General features: G+C 39.9%; 2 protein-coding genes across 10 annotated transcripts in view; both read right to left on the bottom strand.

Moving 5' to 3' along the window:
* The window catches only part of SUPT16H (SPT16 homolog, facilitates chromatin remodeling subunit), a 33238-nt gene extending 30383 nt beyond the window's left edge, over positions 1-2855 (bottom strand). Inside the window, exon 1 of the mRNA XM_079128694.1 lies at positions 2677-2855. Coding sequence (XP_078984820.1) covers positions 2677-2742 — 66 coding nt within the window. The 5' untranslated portion in view covers positions 2743-2855. The remainder of the gene's footprint in view (positions 1-2676) is intronic.
* Positions 2856-3943: 1088 nt separating this feature from the next.
* Positions 3944-23716, bottom strand: part of CHD8 (chromodomain helicase DNA binding protein 8) — a 65280-nt gene continuing 45507 nt past the window's right edge. For 7 of the 9 annotated variants that reach the window (XM_079128683.1, XM_079128687.1, XM_079128690.1 and 4 more), the window contains 22 exons: positions 22643-22853; positions 22099-22294; positions 21448-21615; positions 21040-21219; positions 20779-20889; positions 20213-20409; positions 19753-19952; positions 19492-19672; positions 19168-19257; positions 18792-18895; positions 15246-15375; positions 13627-13702; positions 12784-12838; positions 12370-12577; positions 11780-11988; positions 10975-11694; positions 10602-10753; positions 10003-10305; positions 8845-8958; positions 8470-8649; positions 7782-7898; positions 3944-4921 (listed from right to left, as the gene is read on the bottom strand). In XM_079128683.1, coding sequence (XP_078984809.1) covers positions 4355-4921; positions 7782-7898; positions 8470-8649; positions 8845-8958; positions 10003-10305; positions 10602-10753; positions 10975-11694; positions 11780-11988; positions 12370-12577; positions 12784-12838; positions 13627-13702; positions 15246-15375; positions 18792-18895; positions 19168-19257; positions 19492-19672; positions 19753-19952; positions 20213-20409; positions 20779-20889; positions 21040-21219; positions 21448-21615; positions 22099-22294; positions 22643-22853 — 4469 coding nt within the window. In that variant the 3' untranslated portion in view covers positions 3944-4354. The remainder of the gene's footprint in view (positions 4922-7781; positions 7899-8469; positions 8650-8844; positions 8959-10002; positions 10306-10601; positions 10754-10974; positions 11695-11779; positions 11989-12369; positions 12578-12783; positions 12839-13626; positions 13703-15245; positions 15376-18791; positions 18896-19167; positions 19258-19491; positions 19673-19752; positions 19953-20212; positions 20410-20778; positions 20890-21039; positions 21220-21447; positions 21616-22098; positions 22295-22642; positions 22854-23716) is intronic. The other 2 variants (XM_079128686.1, XM_079128688.1) reach the window with 2 other exon arrangements.

Below are 23716 nucleotides of genomic sequence, written 5' to 3'. Positions count from 1 at the left end.
AACCATCTGGTGATGGTTATGGTACTGGGGACTGAACCTAGGGGCACTCTACAAGTAGGCTACATCCCCAGCCCTTTTTGTTTTTATTTTTTTGGTACCAGGGATTGAACCCAGGGGCACTGAACCACCTCCCCACCCCTTTAAAAAAATATTTTATTTAGAGACAGGGTCTCAGTGAGTTGCTTAGGGCCTTGCTAAGTTGCTGAGGCTGGCTGTGAACTCGCAATCCTCCTGCCTCAGCTTACCGAGCCACTGGGATTACAGGCGAGCACCACCGTGTCCCGTCCTAGCCCTTTTTATTTTGAAACAGGGTCTCGCTAAGTTGCTCAGTTGGCCTCAAACTTGAGATCCTCCTGTCTTAGCTTACCAATTAGCTGGCGTTACAGGAGTATGCCACTCTGCCTGGCTCCACTGGGATTTTTTTTAAAGCAGAATCAGACTGGTGCTGAGAATGGACCAGACTCAAATGTCCGAGAAGAATCAAAGTATTAGCAAATTCTAGTCACAATGGAGGGCTCCTGTTTAATTTTCTTTTGGGAGTGGTAATCTAACCCAGGGTCTCTGCCAGTAGGCAAGCACACTCTACCTCTGAACTATACCCCCAGTTCCCTGTTGATTTCTGACTGAATGACATGACAGTCTCTAACATGACACTATATCCAACCCTCCACGTATGAGCGTCTCATCTGTGAATTCAATCTACCATGGATTAAAAATATTTTGCAGGTGGGGGAAAAGACGACAGATCTATCTATTTTGGACATGCAAACTCTTTTTTCCTGAGCATTATTCCCTAACAGTGAGACAATCATTTATAGAGCATTTAAACTACAGGTATTATAATTTAGAGATGATTTAAAGTATAGGATATGCACAGGTTATATGCAAATACTTAACCATTTCATATAGAAAACTTGAGCACCTGAAGATCTGGTATACTTATGGAGGGCAGGGGCCTGGAACCAATCCCCCAAGAAACCAATACCTAGGGATGACTGTATTTGAAACACAAGGCTTAATGTTTTAGAACTTTCTACTCAGATAAAGTGTGATACCTTTATTTTTTTTTAATGGGCTATAAGTTATGAAAACTGTAATAAAAAAATAATAAAGTCTTGTTTACATTAACTTTAAAGTGAAACAACTTGATAAAATCTGAATCACTGGGACTAGAAACAACATCAAAGGTGTTTAATTTCAGGGTTTATGGATGGAAGAGAGGGATTCTTATCATTACCAACCCATAAGGATATGTTTATCATTAGAAAATATGTGAAAAAAGTTTTCCCTCACATATGTCATGTTCAAATATAAATATGAAATAGAGAGGCTGTAAAGTCACTTGGTAGAAATTAAACAAAAGAATTTTCAAAAAGGCTGTGATGACACAGGCCTATAATCCCAGTAATTTGGAGGCTGAGGCAGAGGATCACAAGTTGGAGGCAGGTCCTAGCAACTTAGTAAGACCCTGAGTCTCAAAAATAAAAAGAGCTGGGGGTGTAGCTCAGTGGTAAGGCCCACCTAGGTTCAGTCCCCAGTACCATGCAGGGAAAATATTCAAAATAAAATTTAGGATCCACATTCATAGAGCATGGAGTTCTTATTTTTGCTTTTAATAAAATGCAACAGAGAATCCATTTTATCTTCAATTATCTAATGCATTTAGCCTCAAAAGATAAAACATGCACAAATATGTTTTTTATGAATGGCAGGAAAATAACCAATTTTTATAGCTTTTCTTCAGCAAAGGATCAATTTGAAGGATAATTTGCAACGCTGAAATCACAGTTAATTTTTGTCAGAACATTTTCAGGTTTCTAAAAAAGTCTTTATAGCAGGGTTGGAGGCCAGACAGGTTATACAGCTCAGGCTGCACCACAGCATGCAATCAAACGTTTGTTCAGTTAATAAATTACTATTGTTAAAAATGTTTTAACTATGTACGTTTTAAAAGCAGCAAAACTGCCCAATCTTTAATAAAAGACTAGGAACTGCCACGGTTTTTCTGAACACGTGCCCCGGATACCTACAGCACGGGAAACTAATAAGGTTTTAGGCATCACATTGTTTTTTGTTTTGGTTTGGTTTTGTATTACTAATGCCTAAGGGTTTTCGGCGTTAGGTCTGTTGTTACCCTCGGCAGGGCCTAAAACACGAAGCAGTTGCGTGTGAGCATTATTTCTTTTCTTAACTCCAGCAAAGGCCCGCAAACGATAAAAGCAAAGGGCTCGACCCACATTCTCCTTGCCCCTCCATCACTTCTTTACAAAGATGGTTGTAATTCTGGCGGGACCTGGCGTGGAATATTGTGGTTCTGGACCGGCAGAGAGTGCGTGGGGGTGTGTGAACAACGCAGGAGGGGGAGCAATGCGTGATTTGAGTGGGAAGGAAAGATGTTGCCTCTGCTAGGGCGGGAAGAGACGGCGAGAGGTGGCTGTTATGCATGACCCGGGCTGGCACGCGGGGAAGATGGTGATCACAGGGCAATTACGGGGGATTCCCTATTACCAGTGGCACTGGTTGCCCCCTGCGGTGAGTGATGCGAAAGCAACGAAAAGGGCGCGACATTAAACCCGGGAATTTCTTACCGAAAGAGAAAAAAGGGCGCCGAGGAACAGGGTTATTATGGGATGGCTGAGGGGGACTCCCTGGGGAAAATTACGGGATCTTCCTTACCCGCCAATTGCTGTACAGTCTCTTAACTCGCCGATAATAAGCGTCTTTGTCTAAAGTCACAGCCATCGCCCAGGACACCGCTTCTCCTCGGATTCCGAGAATCACGCGAGGTCCCAGCTCAGCCACCCGCTTTCGGCCCCGGAATCCCGCACTCTCTCAGTGACCCGGAAGTATCAACCTCAAAAATGCCCTTTCCGCTTCCGGGTCCCCATAGAGTTTAGGTGTTTTTTTTTTGTTGTTGTTGTTTTCAATTCTGTCTCCGTGGAGAGGGTGGGCATAGAAAAAGGGAAAAGTGGAGGAAATCAACAAAATGTGCAGCTAAGAAAGAGTCGATTTTCGCGGGGTTTGTCAACTTCACCACCGCCACAAGCTAGTCTATTTGTCACGTGACGCTTTGCCCCCACCCTTACTCTCCGCCTGGCCGCGGTTTCCAGGAGCTCAGAGTATTTGCCAAGGCTATAGCTGCTGGGTAAAGCGAAGATGGGAGGCCTGAAGGCAGGCCCTGCCCTACCGGAGCTGCCGCGCGCTGGTGTAAGGGCCCCACCCACCGGGAAAGAAAGGGTAGCGGAAAGAGCGGAATCTGGCGTGGGATAGGAAAGGGAGGACTACAGTGGAATTGGCTATGAGCTCCTCCTAGAAATGGTGGGGAAGCGAAGTCTCTACTGCTCCAGGACTGAATCCTTGGTGCTAGGTCCAGTGCTCCGAGCGGACGTAGAGCTCAGGCCAGGGAGGTGGAGCCCACTCTCGCGACAAACTAGGACTTATGCTAAGGGGAGGGACTTGGTAGTATAAAGGAAAATAAAATGCTTAGGGTTCAGTTTGAGCTGAGATGAATTGGCTTGCCGCCAAAAACCTTAAGTTCCTATTCCAAACCCCGTCCCTAGGCCAAAGTTGTGACAGCATCTTTTCTTTCAGCCATTCTCCTTGCTGCACTTCATGAAGTGATAACCATTCTATGGCTTCCCTAAAAGCCCCATTATTTCAGTTAATTAGAAACAAAATATACGTGTTTAATGAAATTCGTCCTTGTTTTTTCTAAGACCTTGAAGTTTGGAACATTCTGCCTACTTATCTCAAATCATTCCCTCGCCTTTAGCTAACCAGACACTTCATATTTATGTATACCCTTTAGATGAGTGCAACTTGTCTGCTCTATCCAAGGTGACAGTACAAACAACATTGAATTTTAGGTGTTGAAAATTATCCACCATGTTAAAATTAATACTTACATTGGATTTGAGCAAATATAGAACGAGGAAGAGTGGAAAAGGATTAACTTAAATTTATTAATGCCAAGGGGATGGAAGGTAACAGTTCCTGACCCTCCAGCTGTATATCCACAGTTCGGTCAGGAACAGGCTCTGCCAGAGGCTAGGGCCAGCGCTACATAGTCTGTAGTTAATGGAGGTGTCTTAGGGAGGGGTGAGCGCACCAGCTGCTCTAGTCTCCTTTCCTTCCCCAGAAATGAGGAAGTGGTCACGTATTTAAGGAGTTCCCCTGCCCACCCAATTCTCTCAAAACTGGGAGCAATCAGGTACAAGTTTTCTTTTAACTTTTCACCTCCTGGAGTCCTGGGTTTCCCCACATCTCCCCTGCCCCTCCCACTTTTCCAGAGTCCAAGGGCCAGAGTAAATGAAAGTACAGCAGCCACCCAAGCCATGGGGACAATGCTGGGACTTCAGTCGTCAGCATCTTCGCTGGAGTCTGAGTTGGCTGGCATCATAGGATCATCAATGAGTGAAAAGTCCCTTTCTGAGCTATCATAGCCCTGAGATAAATCATCATCATCTTCATCCTCATCATCTTCGTCATCCTCAGGTTGCAGTGGTGGCAACCTCAAGGCAGTACCAGAGGTGGTTGTCGCTGGTGAAGAGGGATAGCCAGTGGCTCTCAAGCCTGGATGGTGATGGTGGTGATGGTGGGGATGGGGGTGGTGGTGGTGGTGGTGATGAAGTATGGTGCTGGAGTCTACATGAGGGGATGATGCTGCACCACCCATCACAAATGGCATAAAAGGCAAAGATGCAGAAGTGGCACTGCTGTGACCCAGAGATGACACAGACTGTAGGCCACTACTGCTGTGTTGGAAGGTATTATGCAGAGATAGGGAACCAGTGCCTCCACCCTGCATCAGGGCCATCATCTTAGAAAGGTCTGGTCGTGTCCTACGGGCCCGCTTCTTGCTGTTCTCTGGTGCAATAGGCCCTGGCAAAACTCGGTTGAACACTGTTTCAGTGTGGTGACCCTGGGAAGAGGGAACAGAAGATAGTAAAGAGAAAGAACGGGGCAAGGATTAGGAAAGGCAAAATAGGAAGTCAGACTAGGCTTGACTGATGGCAGTAGGGAGAAGGAAATGGCAGACTTAGCTGGTTGATGCAGTCTGATGCTGAAAATGGATAATTTAATCATGTGAACCAGGAATTTTTTCTCTTTCCCTGACTACACTGTACCTACATTACATCCCACCATTTCACAAATGCTTACCTTTGCTAAGGGATCTGGGTAAGATAGTGAATGATTTCTTATGTGTATAGAAAAAAAATTAAATGTTTACTGGAAAGCAGGGTGTTCATATGATTTCATCATGTGAAGTGTGGCATAACTATGCTGATATTTATAACTATCTATTTCCACATCAGAGCAGGATCATGTTAAGACTTCTGGATGTTGAGAACACCAAAAGAATTGTGGGTAGCTTCTCACCAAATTAAAATAATTTTTTCATATTACAAAAAACCTTGGGGCTGGGATTGAGGCTCAGTGGTAGATAGCTTGCCTGGCATGTGTGAGGCACTGGATTCAATTCTCAGCACTACATAAACATAAATGAATAAAACAAAGATTCATCAACAATTAAAAATACATATTAAAAAAGAAAAACCTTTACTTATCTGAATTGTAAATGGTTTCTTCTAGATGTTCTGACTATAAATTTTGATTATGTTGAGACTGAAAGTCATTACTTTTACTGCTTCTGTTTTGCAATAGGCCTAAGCATAATACTTGGTATACTAGCTTAAACTCTTGAAATTGGTAAATATGTCTCTAGGCTTTATTTCCAATCTAAGCCTCACATTTGACATGGGAACATATATTTTTGACTCCAAAAAAAAAAAAAAAAAAAAAAAAGAAAAAGAAAAAGAAGAACTGCTTTAAAAATATAATTGTAATAATGTCTAAAATCCTGCAGGTTCCAGTCAGAGTATAGTGCTACATTCACTATTAATTCTACATCAAGAATTTTTTTGTCAGGTGCATGCCTGTAGTAATCCCAGTGGCTTGGGAGGCTTAGGCAGGAAGATTGCAAATTCAAAGCCAGTTTTAGTAATTTAGTGAGGCCCTAAGCAACTCATCGAGACCCTATCTCAAAATACAAAAAGGGCTAGGGGGCTGGGGATATAGCTCAGTTGGTACAGTGCCTGCCTTGCATACACCAGGCCCTGGGTTCAATCCCCAGCACTGCCCAAAAAAAAAAAAAAAAAAAAAAAAAAAAAAAAAAAAAAAAAAAAAAGGGCGGGGGGCTAGGAATGTGGCTCAGTGGTTCAGTGCCCCTGGGTTCAATCCCTTATACCAAAAGAAAAAAAAAAAACCAAAAAACAAAAAAACGTTGTGCTGGCCAAGGTGGCAGACAGCTACACTCCTAGTTACTGGGGAGGCTGAGGCAACAGGATCACCAAGCCTAGAAGTCTACAGCCAGCCTGGGCAACACAGCCAGACCCTACATTGGTCTCAATCTGTCTTATTTCTCTCTCTCTCTTTTTGCAGTACTGGGGTTTTAACCTAGGGCACTCTACCACTTAGCTCTATGTATTCCCAGCCCTTTTTACTTTGATACAGGGTTTTGCTAAATTGCACAGGCTGGCTTACCTCAGCCTCCTGAGTTGCTAGGATTATAGGCATGCACCAACATGCCTGATGTGAAACCTTGTCTCTATAAAAATGTACAAGTCATATTATGATTTTGTATGACCATAAGAGATTGGGGAAAAATGTATTTGAGGCAAGAATAGGTTATATTGGGGTAAAGGTCCTTATTGCACATGTGTGTGTGTTTATAAAGACTATATAAAAGATACTGAGGCTGGCCAGGTGTGGTGGCATATACTTGTAACCCTAGCAGCTTGGGGGGCTGAGATAAGAGGATTGCAAATTCAAGGGAAGCCTCAGCAACTTAGTGAAGCCCTAAGCAAGTTAAAAAAAAAGAAAAAAGGGGGTGTAGCTCAGTGGTAAAGAGCCCCTGGGTTCAATCTCTCATACCCCACCCCTAAAAAAAAGACGCTGAGGCTGGCCTTGAACCTGTGATCTTCTTGCCTTACCATCCCAAGTTGCTGGGACTACTTGTGTGTACTACCATGCCCAACATGCTACCATAATATGTATTATATATGTTTAAAAAAATATAACCAGAGAAACTTTTGCAGTTATCTTTTGATGGAAAGAAGGTAAAATAAGTACTTAATCCACCAAATGTTCTACAATGAAGATACAAGGGTAAGTACATTTGGAAATATGGTATAACCTACTAACCAAAATTAATTTTCTATTACTGACATTATTGTTGGTAATTCTCAACTTCATATTGGGAAACCCCATGACTATTTTAATAAATAGGTCCCACAAATCACATCTAAAATATGTAGGATCATAAAAGAATTTAAAAAATCAGCTTGGGATGTAGGTCAATGGTAGAGCACTTGCCTAGCATGTGTGAGGCCTTGGGTTCAATCCCTAGCACTGCACAAAGAAAAAGACACCCCCCCCCCCAACTTTTGAGGGTGTAGAAATTCAAATGTCAAGGATTTGCCAAGAATCTTAGTTTTTGAGAAGAGCAGAATAAGCCCTGAAGGTTCTAACATCTTACTAATTCTTATATTTTCATATGTTTAAAATACTAAAGTTAAATGTTTAGTACTTTATACTCAATTAGAGCTGAAGATACACAGAACTGCAAGAATACCAATAAATATATTCCAGATTTTTTTACTGGTGAATCAAAGGTAATTTCACTCAGAAACATCCATTGAAGGAAAGATAAACAGTCGTAATAATCATTAAAAGCCCTTGACAACTAGAGTGAGTCTAAAGTGGTAGTGCTTCAGTCTTACCTTTTTTCCATTCCTAGAGTTAGCTGTCTGTACTGATTCCATATTCAAACAGTTCAATTCTGCCTTGTTATTTTTTTTACACCTCTGCCATTTCTGTTTTCTGCGCTCCTCCATATACTGTAATAGAAAAGTATCAGTTACACTAGAGGAATGGAAATCACCTCTGGAATAATTGCAAGGTACTAATGTATTTGGCAATAAATGCTTCTTGCATAAATAAAGGACTAGTCCTAGTGGAAAACTGCCATCAAGTGGATCTCTCCTCCAAAATTAGGTGGTTTATGTAGTAGTTTAATAGTAAATAACTGGCTAGCATTTAGTTTAATAAGTGCTTTAACACTATTTTATTTTGATCCCCACAACCATTCTATGAGGAAGAAAGACTGGTTATTATTTTTGGTACTGGCAACTGAACCCACAAATACTTTGCCAAAGAACTACATCCTTGGTCCTTTCTACTTTGAGACAGGTTCTCTCTAAGTTGTAGAAGCTGGCCTTGAACTTGTGATCCTCCTGCCTCAGCATCCCAAGTCACTGAGATTACAGGCCTGCGCTAACATGCCCATGATTGGGTATTATCATCCTTACCTTGCAGATGCAGAAAAAATATGACACATGCTTTCTCTCACATAAAGCTTAAACACCAAGAGAATGTCTTAAAATCTGGCTAGATGGAACTGTAACTCACCGCTAGAAATCGGGGATCAACAGCAAATTCTGGATGACCCTGTAACCACATCTCCAGTTCAGCCCGGCGAGGGGCATCCTCACCCACCAGCAAAGTACCATCCACCTTATTGATGACAGGGATCCGGGTCTCCAGGTCCACATCAAGGTGATTAGGTTCTTCCATGCATTCCACCTCCAGCTGCAAACCCAGAATCCACCCCCATGAGCACATACTCTTCTTTGGGGCAGGAAGGGAGGGGTAACAGAGCCAATGGTAGTCACAACTCAATCATCATTTAGTCCCTCAATCCCAACTGCCTTCACCAATTACTTAACATAATAAAAAGACCTTGTCTAATTATGAGGTTAAAGATTTTTTTTTCCTATCACTTACCTCTACTAGCTTCTTTCTGTTTCCCTTCTTCTTATGAAACAGTGGATGTCCATCTCCCATTACGCCATTAGCCATCAATTTGTGCTTCTGGAATGTTAACTTCAATCCTTCCTCCTAGGAAGACAACCCACCCAGCCAAAACATCATATGGCACATATTTTTAAAGGTAAAGATTAAGCTTGGGGAGACGACTTGGGCTAAGCATCATCCTTTGGTTCAGTGATGGTGAAAGGGAAGGCCAGCTGATTAATGGGTAGAAATCATATATGTAATAAAACCTTTTCTTTAGAAAGATTTCATTTCTTGACCTACTTAGGGCCTCTAGATAAATTTCTGAGAAGCAGAATTCATTGTAACACACAAAACAGTTTTACAGCCTCCTACCTGGTATGTCAGTATAAGCATAGCAATGCATCATCACAGGGGCAAAAATCCCACTATCCTGTCACATACTAATTTATAAAACTTTTTATTCTTTCAGTACTTAATGATTGGCTAGTAAGGTTCAAAAGGAAAGGGAATCAGGAAAATAAAAATTTTCACATATAAAACAAAATAACACTGGCTTAATTTCAGCAGGAATGATTTCTTTCTTAGTGAGAGGCTCACAATACTCAGGTAATTAAAAAGGTTCCCCCAGGGGTTGGAGTTATGGCTCAGTGGCAGAGTGCTTGCCTAGCATGTGTGAGGCACTGGGTTCAATTCTCAGCACCGCATGTGAATAAATAAAAGTCTGTCCATAACTAAAACAAAACAAAACCTTCCCTTAAACTGGATTTCTGGATTTTTATCTTTTTTAAATCAAGCTTAGCCTCCTAAAAGCCTAGTGCTGCATGTTTCCTTAAAAACTATTTCTTTTGGGATGAGGATATGGTTCAGTGGTAGAGCACTTGCCTAGCATGCAAAAAGTCCTGGGTTGGATCCCCAGTACTGCAAAAGCAAAACAAACTAAACATTCTTTTAATCTATTTCTCAGGAGATCCCTTCCCTTATTTCAATGACTTTCCCGGAATGTATCTTTAAGAGCTCTTAATATTTTTTTCTCCTTTCCTTTTTATAGTTAGTTAACCAAACATGTTTAGTATCCTACTAGTGAAACTAGTTAATAAGGATGACAGCTTCCTTCTTCAATTCCCACTACCTAAATGCTGATCTTACATCTTTGATCTGAACTGTAAACTCCTTCTCATCCATGCCTCGACGAAGTTTGGTGAACTGAGCTGCTGCGGTGGTGACTGCAGATGCTTCTTCCTCTGCCATGGAAGCTGCACTACTACTTCGTGGTGTGGGGACAGGAGAGTCACCATATTCTCCTGGAGTCAATGAGGGACTGTCTAGTAAGTGGTTGCCTGGCCCCAAAATTCCTCCTGTTATCATTTCTTGGGTCCTGCGGCTAGAAGGCCATTTCCCTGAGAGTATAGCCTGGCAGACGAGGTCAATTCTGTTTATCAAGACACGATCCTGAGTGGGGAAAAAAAGAAATAAACACCATTTTAAGGTTTTGAACACTATGCAATTTTTGACATACAACAATGCCGTCATTACTATGATGGGTAAAATCATAAGGCAGAAAGGAGGGAGATAATAATATCAGATCCCTAAAGCAACTAAGGAGTTTCATGAAAAACCACATAGCATTAAATGTAGTAAAAATAACAACAAAACAACTACTCAAAATCCAGAACCATCAGTTCTTGTATATAATGTTACATTTTACTTCTTACTCTAGCATGTCTAGAAATTAAGCTGTAAGTTACCTTGGGCCACTCAGAAGCTCTTTGCCTTTCCTGCAGTAACAGAAGCTCAGGGGTCATTTGTTCTCCATCTTCATTTGGGAATCCATCTTGGGACATAGTGAGGGACAGGAGACTCTCTTCATCATAGAGTTTGGGGTGGGACCGGTCAGCAGCTAGAGATCACATAGAACATGTGAGCAAATATGGTAGAATAATGTTAAATGTGAATGGTATTGTGTGAGCTTTGAATAAAGGCCCAATGAATAACAGATCTCTTTGGACATTTTATCAACTCAAAATCTGAATCTCTCTCAAGAGGATGCATTTAGAAAAGAAAGAAAAGAGCAGAGGGGGAAATAGGGAAGAGTTCCGACAGCCTGTCACATGCACTCACTTAGCTTCTCTTCCTTCTCGTCCTCACTCTCATCAGTGCTGGAGCTGGAGCTGGATGAGGATGAGGAAGAAGAGGATGATGGTGACAGCTTGCTCAAGTCCAATTCAGAGTCTGAATCATCCTCGTCCTCCAGTTTGACTGGTGGAACACTCCGGGACACCAGAGGGGAAGTATCAGAGGGGGCTATTCGCATCTCATAGTCTGGTGGGGTTGGTCGGGTCCTGGCCACCACCTCATGCTCTAGTTTTAAAGTCAGACTCTCCAGATTGGGGACCTGGGCAGCTGTCTCCTCTGGTGACTTTTCAACAGGAGCATCTGGGCGCAGAGGCAATGGTGAGGCAGTGCGAGAGGTATATTGTTGGTGTAGCAGTGGAGTAGAGCAGCGTGATAGGGATGCAGTTGGTGCTCCTGCCTGATGGTTCTGCATATAATTCATACGGGCAGCCAGAAAAGAGAAGTCTGGGTCCTGCATGATGTTGCAGTCTGTTTGGCTCACCCCATGGCGGGCTGCCCCTCGTAGAAGCTCTCCATCATGACGAATAGGCTCCCACCATTTGGGCAATTCAGGACCTGGAGGCTGACACAATGCCAGCCGATCTTCCAAAAGGGGATGGCATAACACTTGTTCCCGTAAGCGCCGAAGCAACTCAATTCGGTATAGAGTCCGAGAGGCCCTCTCCTCAGTGATGGGCTCAATGAACAGATTTGGGTCTGGGGGTTCTGTAAGATAGGAGTAGAAAGAGAAGTGAACCAGAGCTGTTCTGTGGCCATCCACTACCACTCACCCTAGATTCTCTAATCTTACCATCTCCAGCTGCTGGAGGAAGGCGGCACACCTGACGGCACATGGCCACAAAACCATGGAAATACTTGGTAAGGCTTTCATCTGTTTTTTTGTCCAGTCGAGCAAAAGTACGGAAACGATCCCAATGGAACTGCATGGCATCAGGGTCATATTCCACACCAAAAGTAGAAACTACTCGATAGAAATCAGTTTGTTCACGCCTTGTCCAGCTATAAAGGGAACAGTATAAAGACAACAGTGATTTAGAAGAAGTGAAAACTGATTATTACTTAGAATGGTTTACAACACCTGAAAATATACAGGCTAACAAAATTACCAACCAAACAAAAAAGAAAGATACAGAAGAGGCAGTGAGGAGGTATTACATAACATGTAGAAAACACCAAACGAAGGGGGAAAACGACATAGGCAACTAACTTAGTGAGAATGTCAACACAGGAGATCCTTCTGGGGTTATTTTCCACATAAGCAAGACTCTCAAGAGCCAGAGATGTAACAATTCAAGGCAAAGATGATTCTTCTGTACTTAAAAAAAAAATTCTTCCAAAGACAAACTTATAGCTCAGCTCAAATTTTCAGCTGTGGTTTACCGTTGTTGTTTCTCTCGTCGTGCAATTTCTTTTAACTTAAAGGCTGCTTCACAACGCCTCCGTCGCCGGTCCCCACGTTCTGCAGCCTCAATTTTCATTTGTTCTCTCTTATAACTGCGCTGATATGCTGTTACTAAGCGCCGAAGCCTAGCTGTTAGGGCAGAGCCTGGCGGCCAAAACAGATGTCCTGGTTGTTGAGTCACCTGGGCTGTGGTAAAAAAACAAAACAAAACAAAAAAAAAACAAAATCAGAACAATGAGTAGGAAAAACAGAAAAGATATTAGAGATAATGCTTGTATGTTAACCTACTCAAAGGCAATGCTCTTAGAAATCCCGGGACAGGATAAAATTCAGTCAATAATTCCCCATCTCCAACCCCACTCAAAATTGTACTAGTTGACTTAGAAGTTTACCTTCATCTCCATCGATCACTGAGATCTCCTCATCCATCATCATCAAGGGATCACCCTAGAAAAGGAGATGCATCCCACAGGATGGAGTGGGAGAAAGAAAGGGAAAATTGGAACTCTGAAATCACTTTCTTATGGATATCCTTCTAAGGTACCAAGGGATCAAAAAAAAATTTTTTTCTTTTTTTGTGTTGTTTGGGATTGAACCCAGGACCTCATGTATGCTAGGCAAATGCTCTATAACTAAGCTAAATCGCCTCAAGAAAAATTTTCTTTTTTTTTTTTTTTGGTACCAAAGATTAAACCCAAGGATGGTTAACCACTGAGCAACGTCCCAGCCCTTTTAATTTTTTATTTTGAGAAATAAAAAATTTGTTAAGTTGCTCAGAGCCTTGCTAAAGTCACTGAGGTTGGCTATGAACTTGCAATCCTCCTGCCTCAGCCTCTCGAGCCTCTGGGATTACAGGTATGTGCCACCACACTTGATTCCCTCAAGAAAAATTTCTAATGAAAGGAGCCCTCACAAAAATTTAGAAGCAACAAACTAAAAAAGAACAAGAAAGGAAAACTTGAAAGATCAGTTTTTATTAATGGTATGAAGATAATGAGATTTAGGAATTTATGAGTCAAATAATATCTTTTAACATGCAGTTTGAGCCCACCTCCTCCACAAAGCTATCTCAGATCTTCCCCCACTGGCACTTTATAATATTTTTTCTATTCATTCTTTACAAAATCAAGTAGTATTCATCTTCTATTTTCTATTATAAATTAATGAAAAAGCTGCAAGATTAGAGAACGTGAGAAGACAACTATTTAGCAAAAGAGAAAATTAAAATTCCTTACCTCATCATCTTGGTCCTTTGGGGGACCCTGGAGTGGTTTATATTCAGGATCTTCACAATCCTTATCAAAGTCAACCCTAAAATTATTAAGAGGCAAAAGAAAATGTTAATAACAAAGCAATAAGAAAAACCTAGGATAAAGACCTGGTCAAACACACAATCCACTATGGAACAGTTTTTAATTTGATACTTGAAGAATGACTGGGCAGGTGCTAAGCTTTAGATTAACTAAAAGTACAGCCTCCAACAGATCATTTATGAGAAAAATGACAAAGTGCCATTCATAACTGCATGAATTTGAAATATATAAAGACAAGTTATTACTATGTTGTCCAGATCAGTCTCAAAACTGTGGGCTCAAATGATCATCCTGCATCAGCCTCTAGAATAGGTAGGACTATAAGCATATAACACCAGGCCTTGTTTAAAATACTTCTATGACAAGTATTTTTTTTTTTTTTTTGGGGCGGGGGAACCAGGATTGAAGTCAGGGGGGTCCTTGATTACTCAACCACATTCCCATTTTATTTTACTTTGCATTTTGCATTTTATTTAGAGAAAGGGTCTCACTGATTTGCTTAGCACCTTGCTTTTGCTGAGGCTGGTTTTGAATTCTCGATCCTCATGCCTCAGCCTCCCAAGCCACTGGGATTATAGGCATGTGCCACCACACCCAGCAGAACACTCGTTTTATTTTTTAATTTATTTATTTTGATTCACTGTACACAAATGGGGTACAACTGTTGTTTCTCTGGTTGTACATGAAGTAGAGTCGCACCATTTGTGTAATCATACAACTCTTTTGATAGCGCCTTTTCATTCTTCTCTCTCTGCTCCATAACTATTCACTTATTATTTCATTTTAATAGTCCATATTTTGTTTGTGTTCACTATTTTATTCTATTGAGCAGAAGGGTGACATAATAAATGATTTGCACTGAATAAATGACTCAATTTCCTTTGAGGGTCCTACACAATCCAAACTGAAATTATACATTCCTCTAAGAGAAATCTCTCAGTCATGCAGATGGACAGGTATTTATTAACTAAGTTAACAATTTCACATGTCCCTCAGGTGTTCATGGAGAAGTTTTGTTAAACTCATTGGCACCCAAACCAGGGCAAGGCTGCCCTACCTGGTAGCTCAGTATTAGCATGGCAACTCATCACTGGGACATGTATTCAAGCAGAATAAATACTTTTATGTGTTAGGCACTATTGGGAGATAACAAACTAGGGCTAAAACTACCTGAGGCTCTACCACATAAGCCACGTGTTTGCCTAGCTATTACCTTTCAAGAGAACCAGATTAAATTCCATTACTTTTATTTCTAAGTTACTGCAGCTGTGTAGTAAAGTATTATTAAACAAATTAAACAGAAAATTAAGTAAGCCATTTGGGAGTGATAGTGCTTTCCCCTCTTAGTTGTATCTTATGTTAATGTGTAGAATGTACCAGTTTATAGAGTCCTACCTCCTGGTCTTATATGTGTGTAAGCGTCATTAAGAATCCCAATAGGTTTAGTCAAAGTTAGAACTATGTTACCTTTTAGCACAAGCAACTAATGACCTTCCTACAGTGGATGCAAAAATTTAAGAGAATTAAACAACAATGCTTACCCTTCAACTATGTCAGAGAAATTATCCAGCACTCGATGTTCTGCTGCAATGGCTTTGTCATCTGGCCGACCAGCCTTTTCCAGAAAGCATAAGGCTGGGTCTGCCCTCATAGTATTATATTTTTCATAGCCTAGAAGAAAAGTGGTATAATAAGTGATGAATCTTTGGAAAGAATAATTAGGAAAACTACCCCATTCACAATAGCCTCGAAAAAAATAAAATACTTGGGAATCAATCTCACAAAAGAGGTGAAAGACCTCTACAATGAGAACTACAGAACACTAAAGAAAAAAATTAAAGAAAACCTTAGAAGATGGAAAGATCTCCCATGCTCTTGGATAGGCAGAATTAATATTGTCAAAATGGCCATACTACCTAAAGTGCTATACAGATTCAATGCAATTCCAATTAAAATCCCAATGACGTACCTTACAGAAATAGAGCAAGCAATTATGAAATTCATCTGGAAGAATAAGAAACCCAGAATAGCTAAAGCAATCCTTAGCAGAAAGAGTGAAGCAGGGGGTATCGCAATACCAGATCTTCAACTCTACTACAAAGCAATAGTAACAAAAACGGCATGGTATTGGTACCAAAATAGAAAGGTAGATCAATGGTACAGAATAGAGGACACAGACACAAACCCAAATAAATACAATTTTCTCATACTAGACAAAGGGGCCAAAAATATGCAACGGAGAAAAGATAGCCTCTTCAACAAATGGTGCTGGGAGAATTAGAAATCCATATGCAACAGAATGAAACTAAACCCATATCTCTCACCATGCACGAAACTAAACTCAAAATGGATTAAGGACCTCGGAATCAGACCAGAGACCCTGCAGATTACAGAAGAAAAAGTAGGTCCAGATCTTCAACATGTCGGCTTAGGACCAGACTTCCTCAACAGGATTCCCATAGCACAAGAAATAAAAGCAAGAATCAATAACTGGGATAGATTCAAACTAAAAAGCTTTCTCTCAGCAAAGGAAACTATCAGCAATGCGAAGAAAGAGCCTACAGAGTGGGAGAAAATCTTTGCCAATCATACTTCAGATAGAGCACTAATCTCCAGAATCTATAAAGAACTCAAAAAAACTCTACACCAAGAATGCAAATAATCCAATCGACAAATGGGCTAAGGAAATGAATAGACACTTCACAGAAGATCTACAAGCAATCAACAAACATATGGAAAAATGATCAACATCTCTAGTAATAAGAGAAATGCAAATCAAAACCACCCTAAGATTTCATCTCACCCCAATTAGAATGGCGATTATCAAGAATAGAAGCAACAATAGGTGTTGACGAGGATGTGGGGAGAAAGGTACACTCATACATTGCTGGTAGAGCTGCAAATGAGTGCAGCCACTCTGGAAAGCAGTGTGGAGATTCCTTAGAAAACGTGGAATGGAACCACCATTTGACCCAGGTATCCCACTCCTTGGCCTATACCCAAAGGACTTTTAAAATCAGCACACTACAGAGATACAGCCACATCAATGTTCATAGCTGCTCAATTCACAATAGCCAGACTGTGGAACCAACCTAGATGTCCTTCAATTGATGAATGGATAAAGAAACTGTGATACACACACACACACACACACACACACACACACACACACACACAATGGAATATTACTCAGCCATAAAGAATGATAAAATTATGGCATTTGCAGGCAAATGGATGAAATTGGAGAATATCATGCTAAGGGAGATAAGCCAATCTCAAAAACCCAAAGGACGAATGATATCGCTAATAAGTGGATGATGACACATAATGGGGGGTGGGAGGGGTTAGTGTTAGGGTTAGAGTTAGGGTTAGGGAGGGGGGCAAGAATGGAGGAAAGAAGGACTGTATAGAGGGAAAAGAGAGGTGGGAGGGGTAGGGGGAAGGGAAAAATAGCAGAATGAATCAAACAACATTACCCTATGTAAATTTATGATTACACAAATGGTATGCCTTTATGCCATGTACAGAGAAACAACATGTATCCCATTTGTTTACAATAAAAAAAAAAAAAAGGGGGGGTAAAAATTGAAGAAAATTAGAGATTTGTTTTGCCATTATGCTTACTTTAAATACTGGAAAAATTAGAATACATGAAACTACTTTGCTCATAATTCAGAATATAATTAACATTAACTTGGATAGCTGCTGGGTCATAAAGTTTTTTATACCAATTGAGAGTCATGAAGAGTTTTACCTAGTGATTGCAAATATTTAATCAAGAAATTTACATTATGGTGATAGGTGTACGTAGCCATTTATTAGTAATCTTTCTAGCATTACACTTATTGCATAGATGAAGAAACCGAAGTCAAATAATTGAGATAACACATTTTCATATGAAGAAGAAATTTGTACCTGGAAGTAAAGAAGTACTAAGTGAATATTTGATATATACTAAACCAATGAATGAACACATTTTGGGAATTTTGGACTCTGTCTCACAGTAAATCTAAGACTATAAATGCTCAGTTTTTCTTGCTCCATTAAAGTTCTCAAAAATATGTAGGTTACATGACATTACTGTTATTTCATAAAAGTAAACAGATATTTTGAGCATTTGTTTTTCTTTTTTGGCACTGCTGGGGATATTACCCAGGGTTTAATGTGTGTTAGGCAAGAGCTTAAAAAGTAGTTTTTTTTTTTTTTTTTTTTTTGAGAGAGTGAGCAGAAATTTTATTAAAAGGGAAAGTGAGGAAAAGATTCAGAGTTCCCTGTGCACCCCTCTTGGGGGGGCAAGAGTTCCCTTGAAAAGTACTTTTTTTTTTTTTTTTTTTTTTTTGGGGTACTGGGGATTGAACCCAGGGCCTTGTGCTTGCAAGGCAAGCACTCTACCAACTGAGCTATATCCCCAGCCCCTGAAAAGTACTTTAAAAAAAAAAAAAAGAAAAAATATTCCAATACACGAAAGTGTTGGCAGTTCACAGTCAGTACTTTTAATGCCTAGGATTTGTTAATAGGCAACACTACCAAGTAGTGTTTTTGTATTGCTCATATGTAAAGACCATTGCTGTTGAATAGTTAGACAAATGGGACATTTAGATAAATGTAATATTTTCAGCAATCCACAGGAAAGTCATCAAAATAACTATGTTTATCATTAAACAAGAGTGGGCATATATTATCTCCTGACTTATAGAACCTTTACTTAGACTCCACAATATACAGTGGGGTAATATTCTGGTAAAAGTGATTAAAGAACAGATGGGAGGCTCCCTACTTTCTGATCTTCCTTCAATAACATCTATTCATAGGAATTAATTGCTCTGCTCTGGATATTTAGGAACAAGTTTCCTTCACAAATATAAATTTATTGAAGATCAATGAGATGGCTGGGGTGTAGCTCAGTGGCAAAGCACTTGCCTTGCATACCTAAAGCTCCTCAATTCCAAAAAAGTAGAAAAAAAAAAAAAAAAAAAAGAAAGAGTTCAAGGTCAATGAGAAAATCTGATTATTTATTAGCATTCTGCTAAATGTTCATCTGTGGACATAAACTGTCAAAAGGAAACAGACTAAAAGATGGTACCTACCATGCTTAAAGACTCCAATAAGTAGGGATTTGTCAGCTTCACTGTCCCACCATGTTGTTGGAACTTCCAACTGATCCACTACTGGGAACCATATGTCAATCTCACTAAAGGTATATAAGAGGGCACAGTTAACAAAGAAATCAATGTTGGAAATTAAAGTGATAATCCTTGGAAAGATTACTATAGGCATATTCCTTTATCCATCAATTTAAATGCTCATGCATCTGCCTTATTTCCTTGCACTAGTTTCAAAGTATTGGATTAAAAATCTAACATGTGAACAGTCAGATATATCCAAGACAGTACAGAGAGAGTAAGTAAGCCTAGAATAAGGCGGGGCATAAAAAACAAACAAAAAACCACAGAAGCACTTTACCTGGCAATGGCACCCCCTAACACCTTCTCTGCCTGATCTCCAATAACCTCCTGTCTTAGGTAGTATAACATTCGTACTCGCAAAAGTACCCTAGAAGGGTGGGAGGGAAAAGGTGGCTTAGTAACAGTGCACAAAGTGTGAGATGGGAAATAACTTTTTTAAAAAAATTTTTTTAAGATATTGATAGACCTTTATTTTATTCATGTATTTATACGTGGTGCTGAGTATCAGACCCAGTGCCTCACGCATACTAGGAAAGCATTATCACTGAGTCACAACCCCAGTCCCAAGGTGGGATATATCTTTACTAAATTTCATCCTTACTTGTTACATTGATGTTTCAAGTGCTTCTTATAACTCTCATCTTGGAACAGAGTATCAGGGTTGTACTTCCGGATCCAATCTGCCTTATGTATATCAAAAGTACTTTGTGACTTTACTTTTTTCCCCTTGCGTCCACGGGGTACAGGGATAGATAGACCTGAGATAGGGGAGACATTTAAGACTTGGATTGAGAAAAACCCTTAGACTTGAAAAGGACTAGATAACCTACAAAAAGATGAAAAGTAAAGGGTTGATAATTACCTGAATGATTCTGCAATTCTTTTGTCTTGCCATTTTCAGCAGGGCTAATCAAGTCCCAAATGAAGCCTTTGATATTTTCATCCCCACGGTAGTGTAGAAGGCAGTACACGAGGATGGCACGACATATTGTCTCCACATCTCGTTCAGTCATACGTCGTTTGAAGCGTCCATGAGATAAAATATCTCGCCACCGACCCCAACTAACAAAACAGAAAAGAAAACATTTAATATTTTTGGGAAAACTCTAATTCAATGATATTCCCCTCAACTTCCAGAATCACAACTCTCAAAATACAGAAGACAAATTCTTGAAAAGCACAGGGACAAAACAAAATGAATCCCTCCAAGACACAAAATTTTCACATGATCTCCTCTTTGGCCATACCTCCAATTTGAGAGGCAACAGGGTGCCAAATCAGGATGTAAATGTTCTACATCTCATGACAGGATGGATGCTTACCCATATACCAGAAGGTGTTTTTCTACCCGAAAGCAGTCAGTGCGCCCATAGGCATGATGACGGTCATGTCTACGGGAGCGTGGTCGCTCATCATCCTCACTTTCCAAATCAGAGAATTCCACCAAGTCATCATCTTTCAGAGTGCTGAAGTGGCGGGTTTGTTTCCGTACTCTAGGTGTGTCAATCACCAAGTTATTCTATGCAGAAAACAAAGGGACAAATAACTCTTATGGTATGCTCATGATCACTCTCCATGATACATTCATGATCAAAGAATTAAGATGATTATGGATTGAGTAGTTTTGGATAAAGCATATGAGAATGGTCAGATTTTGTTTCACTTTTTGTACATGTTAAATAATCTGCAGGGACTCAAGAAGCAGAATTAAGTGGTAGATATAAGTATTTTCTGAAGTTCTTCAAGGTAGAAAGTTTTCATAACAGCCCTTGTATATAACAATATACCATTCATAAAATGATTAGCATTGAAGAAACAGAGCAACTACCAAGATTGAAAGTTGTGAGTCTTCTGCACCACTTCCACCCTAAAGGAAGAATAAGCTCACCTTGCTATTGAGCACATCCATATCTAAGTCAGCCTTTTTGGCCCATTTTTGCCAAAAGTTGGGGTCATCCAGAGAAATATCTGTTCTATTTTCAGAAGCAACAAAGCTTGCCTAGAGAGAAACAAAGGCAGAGTCAAATTAAATATAATGTGTTTTTGAGCAATGAGAAATCAGCAACAGCATTTAAAAAACATGTTTAAATTCTAGCGATTCCTTTCTCTATCTTCACTTTTCTACTATCTGACACAGACAAAAACATGCCTTGGCAAAGGTAGAACCTTTTCCTTCAGATTCAATGGTGATGGTTGTCGTTCGTCTTAATAAGATCTGGTCTATATCCTCTTCACAAAACTTGGAGCCCTCATCATCTTCCTCCATTATGGCTGCATATGCTCCTTTTCTTAAGAGATCTTCAATCTCCTTCTTGGAGAATTGCTGGATCTGCAAAAACCAAGAGAAAGATGAAAGTCTACCAAGAGAATATTATGTAAACATGCCATAATATTTTATTATGTTGTAATAAAAAATATTTTATACAACTATTTATCAATTATAATAAAGATTTGTGAAAAACTGAAAATCCCAACAAGGGAGTCAATTTCTATGCAAAACAGCTTTTATCTCCATCGCTATGATTCACTACATATTTAGCTGCAGACTATGACTTACTCCAGTAATGTTGCCATCCCGACCACTCATGGACTGCAATACAGCCTTATCCAATCCCAACTTGAGGCTAGCCTTATCAAACATCTCCCTTTCATAAGAATTACGAGTGATGAGACGGTACACTTTCACAGCTTTGCTTTGCCCAATTCGATGACATCGTGCCTGGGCCTGGTTTTTTTAAAAAATGAAAGGAAAGCAAAAAGGTAATATAAAATTGGGGGAGGTATAAAAGACACATAATATCAACTCATAATTCGTTCACATTTATAAAGCAAATTTATAAAGCATATTTATAAAGATCAACCCCAAACCAATTGTCAACTTCAAGATGAAACTACTGTCTCATCATAAAAGCCAAGGGTCAGCAAAAATATCTGCTTCTGTAAATAAAGTTTTATTTGAAAAGAGTCCTATCTATTTAACAGTTTATGGCTGTGTTTTTGATGCAGAGGTAGAGGTGAGTAGTTGCAAGTGAGACCATATAATCCATGAAGTCTAGATTTACTATAGTTTCCTTTATAGGAAGTTTGCCTACCCCTGACCTAACTGCCACTACGTAAACAAACCTATAATTTCTGAAAGGTCTATGAGACACTGATCTTACTGAAAAACTCTTAGACAGTTAGTTCCTAAGAAAATAACTTCCTTTACCTGTAGGTCATTTTGGGGATTCCAATCTGAATCAAAGATGATACAGGTATCTGCAGCTGTAAGATTAATACCAAGTCCACCTGCCCGAGTACACAGCAAGAAGACAAAGCGGTCCGAGTCAGGCTTGCTGAAGCGGTCAATAGCAGCTTGTCGGAGGTTGCCTCTAACTCGTCCATCGATACGTTCATATAAATACCTTATAAGGGCCACAGGAAAAAAAAATTAAGTGGCTAAGGAAAAAAAAACCAAATAACAAGCAAGAATCAACAGCAGCCTTTCCATATTGCTAGCTGGCCTAAAACCATGTAAGTTGAGAGTGAAAGCTCTAAATATTTCTCATATTACAAATGGTTAACTCTAAAGCCAGGCTCTCTTATTCTTGAAGCTTAGTCTTTTTTGGAGGGGAGAGGGGGCAGTGCTGGGGATAGAACCCAGGGATTCATGCATGTTGGATAAGCATTCTACTACTGAGCTATACCCCCACCCCTCTTTGCAGTTTTATGAAGACACAGTAACCACAAAGATGGAATGACTCTTTTCTCACCTCCTCTGGATTAGATAATCCTCTAGAATATCTAGGCAGCGTACCATCTGGGAGAAGATCAGAACTTTATGGCCACCAGCTTTAAGCTTTGGAAGTAACTTGTCAATAAGAACTAATTTGCCAGCTGAACGAACCATGGCCTGCAGGTGGAAGTCATGAGGTATAATATGGCAAGCTTCCCGAAATTCTGTTAGGATTTTTTCTTCTGCACCTGCCAAAAGATGGAAAAAAAAAAAGATCAAACCTGATATCAAGACTCAGGAAAACACATTAAGGCTTAAGGCTTATTTAACTTGATGGTTTATTTAGTTGTGATAAGAATGCAAAATAAGGGTTGGGGTTGCAGCTCAGTGGTAGAGGGCTTGGCTAGCATGTGTGAGGCACTGGGTTCAATTCTCAGAGTTGCATATAAATACATAAAGGTCCATCAACAACTAAAAGATTTCAAAAACAAACAAAAGAAAGCAAAGTAAAAAGAAAAATAATCTGGCCAGATACAAAGGTGAATGCCTGTAATCCCAGCAACTCGGGAGGCCAAGGCAGGATTGTGAGTTCGAAGCCAGCCTCAGCAACTTAGGAAGACCCTAAGCAACTCAACAAGACCCTAAATAAAATATATAAAAGGGCTGGGGATATGGCTCACTCATTAGGTGACCCTGGATGTAAACCCTGGTACCAAGAAAGAAAATATAAAATTAAATTAAAATAAAGTTACACTTAATTAAAAAAAAAATGAAAATTCCTAAATCATCTTCCATTGTGTTATATAAAACATTTCAAATAAGGCAGACCTTATTTGAGTAACCTGGGTAAAAAATATACCCAAGGACTAAGAGGGAACATGCAAACAACTATTGTCACCAAACAAAAAACCCACAGAAAAATGGGTACTGGTAAGGACATTTCTTCAGAGAATAGAACAACCTGTTCTTATTCAAGAATTTTTTTTCTTCTAACTAATATGTGCTTTATTAGATGAAAGTTTAAATTGTGGTATACCCATATAATGGAGTATTGTTCAGTGATTAAAAGAAATGACCTATCCAGGTTGGGGATGTAGCTAAGTGGAAGGAC

Source organism: Sciurus vulgaris (genome assembly GCF_902686455.1).
Source record: "Sciurus vulgaris genome assembly, chromosome: 2".
NCBI lineage: Eukaryota > Metazoa > Chordata > Mammalia > Rodentia > Sciuridae > Sciurus > Sciurus vulgaris.
Note: the sequence above shows the minus strand (reverse complement) of the source record. Positions and strands in the feature narration are given on the sequence as shown.